At 35.7% G+C, this 9,569-nt stretch overlaps 2 protein-coding genes across 2 annotated transcripts; one reads left to right on the top strand and one right to left on the bottom strand.

Moving 5' to 3' along the window:
* The first annotated feature begins 1,564 nt into the window (after nt 1-1,564).
* LOC145108825 (phospholipase D delta-like) lies at nt 1,565-5,814 on the top strand. Its single transcript, XM_079045915.1, has 10 exons — nt 1,565-2,721; nt 2,800-2,916; nt 3,011-3,205; nt 3,302-3,610; nt 3,882-3,950; nt 4,172-4,319; nt 4,458-4,606; nt 4,690-4,842; nt 4,926-5,126; nt 5,341-5,814. Exons 1-10 carry the CDS (start codon nt 1,807-1,809, stop codon nt 5,635-5,637), a joined length of 2,553 nt encoding a protein of 850 aa, XP_078902041.1. The 5' UTR covers nt 1,565-1,806; the 3' UTR covers nt 5,638-5,814.
* Nucleotides 5,815-6,546: 732 nt separating this feature from the next.
* LOC145108824 (pentatricopeptide repeat-containing protein At1g08070, chloroplastic-like) lies at nt 6,547-8,660 on the bottom strand. The gene has a single exon (XM_079045913.1). The coding sequence runs from the start codon at nt 8,409-8,411 to the stop codon at nt 6,801-6,803; it is 1,611 nt and encodes a 536-aa protein (XP_078902039.1). The 5' UTR covers nt 8,412-8,660; the 3' UTR covers nt 6,547-6,800.
* Nucleotides 8,661-9,569: the final 909 nt, after the last annotated feature.

Raw genomic sequence — 9,569 nt, 5'->3', positions numbered from 1 at the left:
ATCGTCTGTGTGATTTGGCAGTGTGAGGTGAGTTTCTTCATTGGGTTTAGCGGGTCGAAGGCACCAATGCCGACCCATGGTTTATATTTTGGGATGCTAGATGCTTGCGTGACTCTTGCATGTGTTGTATGATGGTATGCTTACCGGGCAAGGCCCGATGCCAGGCGGGGTCTGATGAGTAGATTGTATGCTAGTCATTAATATTTGTTTTTATGCTTACCGGGTGAGGCCCGATGCCGGGCGGGGCTCGATGATTGTATGGTATGCTATAGTCTTTGTGATTATTGCATGTGCTAGTAAGGTTATATGTTTATATGATTATATAGTTATATGATTATGTGTGTATTGGGCAGGGCCAATGTCAGGCGGGGCCTGGTGATGGACAAATCTGTAATCCGAGCGAGGCTCGATGTCGGGCGGGGCCCGAGACCGAGTGGGACTCAATACCGGGTGAGGCTCGATGAAGGGTGGGGGCCTAATATGTGATTTTATGTATGTGTGGTATGAGGTATCTTGGGGAACTCACTAAGCTTTATGCTTACGGTTTTCAGTTTATGTTTCAGGTACTTCAGTTTTTAAATGGAAGGGCTCATGATGATTGCAGAGCACACACCACATGATTCCGCACTCTGTGATTTACTCTGATTTAATGATGTTTTGCTAAATCTAAATTGCATTGGTTTTATGGAAATGAAATGTATTGTCGATTTATTAATCTAAGAACGAAAATTTTTATGTCATTATTTTTGGGACGTTACAGTTTTAATTATCGTATTTAGGATTTTAAAAACTCGCATTTAAAATTTTAATTTTTGTTTGTAGTTGTATTTTTTTAAATAAATATTCATTTTGTAATTTTACTTTTATTTATTTATTTTATAATCTTATTTAGGATTTTAAAAACTCGTATTAAGAATTTTAATTCTCGTTTGTAGTTTAAATTTTTAATGAAATATTCATTTTGTGATTTTACTTTTATTTATTTATTTTATAATTTATTATTTTTTTTAATCAAAATTAGAAGTGTTTAAAAAGATAGTTGTAATTTTTTAATGAAATATTCATTTTGTGATTTTACTTTTATTTATTTATTTTATAATTTATTATTAATTTTTAATCAAAATTAGAAGTGTTTAAAAAGATAGGTATTTTGGATAATGGACCGGAAAAAATGATAGTAAAAAAGAAAAAGAAAAAAATTGATATAAAGTCTATATGACATACAATTTAATTATTAAAGTAGTGAAACATAATCCATTTGACATAAATGACTTTGTAGTGGGTCCAATTTACAATAGCTTCTACAATTCTACAAAAGATATGTCTATTTGAGGATTTAAAAAAATGTGGCCATTTTATAACAAAGTTGTATCTACTTTTGTATTTTTCTTTCATCAAAAGACTGAAAGAAGATGTAAAAGTGGAGTAATGTTTTTACTTTTTGTGGACTATTCATGTTGACATTTTCATAAGGAGCTCAACTTGACAATAACCTAAATCTTAAGGGTCTGCTCTGGCATTTAACTAAATTTTCAACCACTGAAAACAAATATCAAGAGAAACGATTGTAGACATGCTTTGCTGTTTACAGGCCTACATCGTGAAAACCGTCATCCGCCAGTTCTTTCTTCAACTACCGACAGATCAATTATCAATCAAACCCTTCCCACTATCCCTACGGAAATCTCCATTTCACATACACACGGGTATCCCTTGTGTGTGTGTGTGTGTGTTTGATCTTCTGCTTTTGGATTAATTGAAAAGCAGCGGTTTTGCTTTGTTGATTTGTCATTTTGAATTGGAAAAATGGCGGATGATGCTTCGGACAGGATTGTTTACTTACACGGTGACCTGCAACTCAACATTATAGAAGCACGAAACTTACCTAACATGGATGTCTTCACCAGCCACATCCGCCGTTGCGTTACCTTTGAGGCCTGCCGGAACGACAATTCCTCCGCCGCAACCACTGACACGAAGTTGCGTTCTGGTCACCGGAAGATAATTACTAGTGATCCTTATGTCAAGGTTTCGGTGCCTCAAGCAACGGTGGCGCGTACGCGTGTGTTGAAGAACTCGAAAAACCCTAAATGGGACGAACGATTTATTATTCCGTTAGCCCACGCCCTTGCACACTTGGAGTTTCATGTGAAAGACGATGACGTGTTTGGTGCTGATGTGTTGGGGAGTGTTAAGATTTCGGCGGAGAAGATCGCCACCGGCGAGACTATTTCCGGTTGGTTCAAGATGGAGAATTCAAGTAAGAAAAACTCGGAACTCAAACTGGAAATGACATTTTTTCCGTGTGAGAAAAATCCGCTTTACCAACATGGAATTGCCGGAGATCCGGCACATAAAGGCGTCAGAAACACTTATTTTCCGGTAAGGAAAGGTTCTCAGGTGACATTATACCAGGATGCTCACATTACACCGGATTGTAAGATGCCTCAGATTCAATTAGACGGGGGTAAGGTTTATCAGCACAATTCCTGTTGGGAAGACATCTGTTATGCTGTATCAGAGGCTCACCACATGATATACATTGTCGGTTGGTCTGTTTTCCATAAAATTAAACTGATCAGAGAGCCCACCAAGCCACTACCAAGAGGAGGCGATTTGACACTCGGTGACTTGCTGAAGTATAAATCTGAAGAAGGGGTTCGTGTACTGTTGTTGGTTTGGGATGATAAAACTTCCCACAATAAGCTCTTCATAAAAACGGTGAGAACTTCAAATCTTTTACTCAGCTGATTGCTTAGATTATTTTGTTTTGATTTCATTTATAAATCTTTTCCACAGACTGGAGTGATGGGGACTCATGATGAAGAAACCAGGAAGTTCTTCAAGCATTCATCTGTCATGTGTGTGTTATCACCTCGTTATGGAAGCAGCAAACTTAGTTTTTTTAAGCAACAGGCAAGCACTTCTCTTCTCTGATTCCCTCCTCTGGTTTTCATTCAGATTACTCACTTTGTTGCAATGAATCTTTCTTATACCATTTACATTTCAGGTTGTTGGAACTGCATTTACACATCATCAGAAATGTGTACTTGTAGATACACAAGCATCTGGTAACAATAGAAAAATTACTGCATTTATAGGTGGTCTTGATCTCTGTGATGGACGTTATGATACACCTCAGCATAGGTTATTTCATGATCTAGACACTGTTTTCAAGGATGATTTTCATCAGCCAACATATCCAGTGAGTGGTGTTCTTCAATTTGTTTCCCATTTTCTGATATTATTATTCCAAAATGTGCCCCAATTTTTTTTCTAATGGTGTGATATCTTATATTAGGCAGGAACCAAAGCTCCAAGGCAACCATGGCATGATTTACACTGCAAGATTGATGGTCCTGCTGCATATGATGTGCTTTTGAACTTTGAGCAGAGATGGAAAAAGGCTACTAAGTGGAGAGAATTTGCATTTATTGCCAAGAAAATGGCCCAGTGGCAAGATGATGCATTGATAAAGATCGAGCGGATTTCATGGATTATTAGTCCTAAATATCCTGTTCCAAAACATGGAGATCACACCATTGTTCCTGAAGATGAACCATTGTTGCATGTTTACAAGGAAGATCATCCAGATAACTGGCATGTGCAGGTTAGAAAAAGTCTTCTCTCTTTTTTTTTTTTTTTTCCACCAACTTCTTTTCTTATGTGACTTTTTAAGCCCCTTTTGTTAGACACAAAAGGGCATAAGTGGTTGTAATTTGTTTGCGAGACTCATGTCAATGAGACAAAAAAAAAATGATATCTTTAGTCCCAAAAAGATAGGACAGGGACTTGATCTCGATTTCTTATTTGTACAAAAGACGTGAATGCCCTCCTCATCTAAATTAATAAGTAATTCTCATGAGTTTTACCTCTCACAGATTTTTCGGTCTATCGATTCTGGATCTTTGAAAGGATTTCCCAAAACTGTTGATGTTTGTGAGGCACAGGTTAGTAATTGAAATCTGTTCATCTTCTTGTTCTTGCTAAACACCTTTCATGTTCAACCCATATTTGTAGGAAAATGCAAGAAATAGCAAACTTATTTCCATTGATTTGTTTATTATAGCATCATACATACATCCATTTCTTCCTATCACAACATTGTACTGTAGCAAAGGAATCTAGATACATACACTGCTATAAATGTTCATCCATTTCATTGGTGCAGAATCTTATTAGTGCAAAAAGTCTGGTGATTGACAAAAGTATTCAGACAGCATATATCCAAGCCATTCGCTCAGCTCAGCATTTCATTTATATTGAAAACCAGTATTTCATTGGATCATCATACGCATGGCCTTCATACAAAGATGCAGGTATAGTATATAGTATAGACACAAATACTTTATCATAATATATTCGTTTTATATGGTTTCTGATAAGAATAAGATAAATTCCGATTCTTATAGGTCTTATATTAATAAACTGTTTTATTGTACTTTACATATCAAAAGGAGCTGATAATCTGATTCCAATGGAATTGGCCTTAAAAATTGCAAGCAAGATCAGAGCAGGAGAGAGGTTTGCAGTTTATGTTGTCATACCAATGTGGCCTGAAGGTGTTCCATCATCTGCTACTGTCCAAGAGATTCTCTATTGGCAGGTAATATTACCTTTTTACCCTTCTTCTCGTGTCTGTACAAAAGACGTAAATACCCTCCTCATCCTCGTCATTAAATATTACAGAGTCAGTCAATGCAAACAATGTACACTATCGTAGCACGTGAAATCAAAGCTATGCAACTTGATGCACACCCTCAAGACTATCTAAATTTCTATTGCCTTGGAAAACGTGAAGAATTACCTCCAGGAATGCCTCAATCTTCCCCAGACGAGAAGGTAAGTAACAAACCTAACCATGGAATGTAATCACACATTCCATTCCAGTCTTACAAGATTTGTTTTTGAATCATATCTTACAGATCTCAGATTCACAAAAATTCAAGCGCTTCATGATATACGTGCACGCAAAAGGAATGATAGTGGATGATGAATATGTCATAATGGGGTCCGCAAACATCAACCAAAGATCCTTAGCCGGATCAAAAGACACAGAAATCGCCATGGGTTCGTATCAACCCCACCACACTTGGGCAGCCAAAAAACGTCATCCACATGGACAGGTATACAAAAAATAGCAACATACTTTCATTTTTCATTTTAAAAAAAAAAAATTGAAAGTAGAACGACATAATTGGAGTAAGGGGCCGTTTGATATGCCTCTTACTCAGTCAGATTTAGGGTTGTGTCTGTGTCTGACTCGGTCAGACCTTGACTCAGTTAGATCTGACTCAGTCAACAACTATCAAACAAACTAACTTTTATTGTGTGTTTTAGGTTTACGGGTATAGAATGTCGTTGTGGGCGGAGCAACTTGGGGTGCTTGAGGGGTGTTATGAGGAGCCGGGGAGTTTGGAGAGTGTGAAAAGGGTGAATGAGGTGGCGGAAGATAATTGGAGAAGGTATGTGAGTGATGAGTTTTCGGAATTGCAAGGGCATCTAATGATGTATCCTTTGAAGGTTGATGTGGATGGGAATGTGGGGTCGTTGCCTGAGTGTGAAAGTTTCCCGGATCTTGGAGGGAAAATTATTGGAGCTCATTCGACTACACTTCCCGATATTTTGACTACGTGATTGTGGGCCCGCGGGTATGATTGATTCTTTTTGTTTATATAAGGATTTGGTATTGGTGTAAAGGGAAAAGGTGTGTATTGACATATGGTTTTGTTTGGTTGTTGAAGTTGGATAGATGAGATGTTTTGTTGTACATTAAGAAAGCGATTTGGGTAATCGGAAGTGTTTTTAGTCGCATTTGCTAGTGATGTTTGATTTGATTTGATGATTGGCATTATACAAAATGCAAAGTGTTTGTTTTCATCGAAATTTAAAATTTGTTTGTATTTTATAATTTTGACCTTTGGTGATCAAGAATCAATGGGATTTAAAAATACTTCATAAACCGAATGAGTTGGGATTTTTGGGATCGAGTTTAGAAAGTGATTATTGACTTATTAGTTTTTTAAATTGTCAATGAGCTTAAAAAATGTGGAAAGGAAGCATTTTTGAAATTAGTTTTTCACCACCTTCAAAAAGTCATTTTTCAAGTCATATTTTCAAGTCATATTTTCATGATATTTTAAAACAACTTATATACTGAGGCTATGTTTGTCAAATTAGCTAAAAAGTTATATGTTATCTGAAATGAAAGGTTAGCTGATAGCTTATAAGCTATCGGATAAATAATAAGAAAATCCCAAACACCCGCTAATACTTAATAAAAGGAACAAGTTTACATCAATAGTGAACATCAATAGTACATAATCAAAATCATAAAATGAGTTCAAACAAAATGGTATAATTGTATAAACTTTTCATCAAAGACAAGCGTATAAACAATACATTTTTTTGTTCAAGGACCAAGCGTATATATATTTTTTGAGTCGATGACATGTAGACGCCACATGGATAATGATACATCACATAAGTATCAAAACCAGATAAACCTTCTACAGCCCATAATAAGTATAAAATGCACAAGAAAAATGTTGAAGGACCTTAAGGTGTAAGGAGAATACTTTCATAATCATTCCTATAAAAGCCCGAAGGATTCGAACCAGTGTCAACTACATTTTGAAGTATTTTGTAGTCCTTGACCCGTTAGATCCCTAAAAATCTTGCTAAGTATATCAAGGCACGTCTTTCTAGGATAAAAAAACTATATTTGTTTATCATATTGACATCAGTCTCATCCTAATAAACACCAAATGCAGTATAAGTCAATGAGATGCTCTGAAGCTTTAATTTTCTTCCGCCATTACTTTATCCAAACACGCAAGTGTATCAAAAATCTCAATTCTTCTTACATGATTCTCATCTTCCGCCCCAAACGTATGAACAACACTATCCACCTTCACCGAACTATACCCAAACGGTTTCTTGATATTACTCTTCACCATCATCTTCCTCACAGCGGCAGCCTCCTTCAACCGCCCAACACCGCCATACAACTTCGCCAGCGTCACATACCGGCCGCCACTCATCGGATCCAACAAAAACAACTTCTCCGCCACAACTTCACCAAGTTCAATATAATTATGCATCCTACAAGCACCAAGAAGAGCACCATACACACTTTTCCCGGGCCCTATTGGCATGGATTTAATCAACTCAACCGCCTCCATAACCAATCCTGCTCTCCCAAACAAATCAACCATACACGCATAATGTTCTTGACCTCTTTCCACATTGTAATCTTCCATTTGTTTGAAAATTTCACGCCCTTTTGCGATTAATCCCGCGTGGCTACATGTTGATAACAAGCACAGAAACACAATCCCGTCGGGGGTAAAACCGTCTTTCAAGAAGTTTGAGAAAAGATTGAGTGTTTCTTCCGCGTTTCCATGCATTCCGTAACCCCTCATCATGGCGTTCCATACCATGATGTTTCTTTCAGGCATTTCATCAAACACTTGGCGTGCATAGTCTAAATGGCCACTATTTGCATACATAGCGATCATACCACTTCCCACCATAGCATCGTTGTTTAAACCTGTCTTAATGGTGTAACAATGGATCCAAAACCCTAATTGGATTTCTGCTGCTTGAGCACAAGCGGGAAGGATGCTAACGAGAGTGGCATGATCTGGTAAGCTAAGAGACTGTTCATGTAGTAATGTACGAAAAAGATCAAGAGCTTTTGCAATTCGATCATTGTTAGCACAACTGGAAATGGCAGTATTCCAAGTAACGAGATCCCTTTGTGGCATTTCATCGAACACCTTCATACATGGTTCGATCATTTCACATTTCGCATAAAACGCAACCAGAGCATTCCCAACGAACAAATTAAAGTAAAATCCACATTTTATTACGTGTCCATGGATGACGCAGCCTGTTTTCTCATCTTTTGTGATGCCGGACGCCTTTAGAACGAACGTAAATGTATACTTATCGAGAAGCATACCTTGTTCACGCATCTTTTTATACACATCCAATGCTTCAGGAGACATATCTGAATTTGCGTATGTTTGAATCATCATGTTCCACAAGAAAACATCTCTTTCAGACAAATGATCGAACACTTTCCTTGCATCTTTCATGTACAATTGACCCAATCCAGAATAGATGGCAATAAGCTTAGACCCAACAAAAACATTTTGCTCATAACCTCCAATGATGATCTTAGCATGCATTTTCTTAATGGATCTTATACTACCTTCACATTGTGTTAACATTCTGTTCAACTCGTATGAATCTTCTTTTGACGTGCATGATACGAAGTATCTGATGGCTGCAAAAGTTGATCTTGTTAAGACTCTAAGAACTCCATTGCCGAACAATCCATAAGTGGAATTATTCCATGAATAAGAGTTTGGCACCTTTCTTAACTTCTGTATCGTCCTCGCCATTAAATCGTAGAATTTCTTTTTTGAAACAATCAAAGTAAAAGACGATTCTAATTGTTTTGTAAATTATCCGAACTTTTGGGTTGCAAAACTAAAAACCCAAATTTGATCGAGCCTGCTGTGCAACAAATGGATGTGAAACGAAGAAATTGAAAATCAATTCGGAGGGAAAGAAATGCCAAGTAGTGACGCATGTTTAGAAGGCTGGCTGTTATGGGCAAATTACTTCAGAAAATCCCATAAAAACCAACATTTTATGCAAACGAAAAAAAATCATAATATGTTGGTTGTATGGGGGCGTTTGAGATTTATCTAAAAATATTAATTGATTTTTTTAAAAAAATTCAATAAATCATAAAAAAAATGTTTGAAGTTATGAAAAACACTTTTAAAATAATTTTTTTTTTAAATTTAAAAACGATTTCAATAAGTTATAATTTCTAACTTTTCAAAATAACTTGTAACTTTTTGAGTAATAACACATAAATCTTAAAACATATATAAGCTAAGACAAATAACTTTTAAAACATATATACGTCAAGACATATATTTAAAAAAAAAATTATTGATTTTTTCCATCATAAAAGCTAATCCAAACATTTTTTAAAAAATTCATTTTTTCATACTACAAATCAATAAGTTCTTTTGACTAAAAGTTTCTTTTAGGTTCAAAATGAAATCAACACACCTTTTAATTGTTTTACTTTGTTCCTTGTTCGTTGACTACTTTGACAAGATGAAAAAAGTCAACAATAATCTTGTTTATTCCAAAACAATATATAAATAATGATTCAAAAAGAAAATGAAAAGAAATAAAAAAATAAACTATAACAAGAGGACTATAAATATAATATTTGAATACATAGTAATGATATGTATATAAATTTTATTGGACATACAATTCAACGATATAATTCAGAATTTTATCCGACACATAATTCAACGACATATAATTCAAAAATCTTATTCGACACACAATTCAACAACACATAATTCATAAACTTTATCTGACACACAATTCAACGACACATAATTCAATCTGCTTATCCTGAATCATATCATATGTATTTTTTTATAAACAGACCCCTCAATTTCATTTCATCGTACACAGTTTAGAAAAACAATATGTTTTAAGAATTGAAATGAATTAGCCAAAGTATT

Source organism: Lactuca virosa, chromosome 4 (assembly GCF_052849685.1).
Source record: "Lactuca virosa cultivar CGN04683 chromosome 4, Lactuca_virosa_CGN04683_v6, whole genome shotgun sequence".
Taxonomy (NCBI): Eukaryota; Viridiplantae; Streptophyta; class Magnoliopsida; order Asterales; family Asteraceae; genus Lactuca; species Lactuca virosa.
The sequence above is the reverse complement of the archived record's forward strand: the minus strand, read 5'-3'. Positions and strand labels throughout refer to the sequence as shown.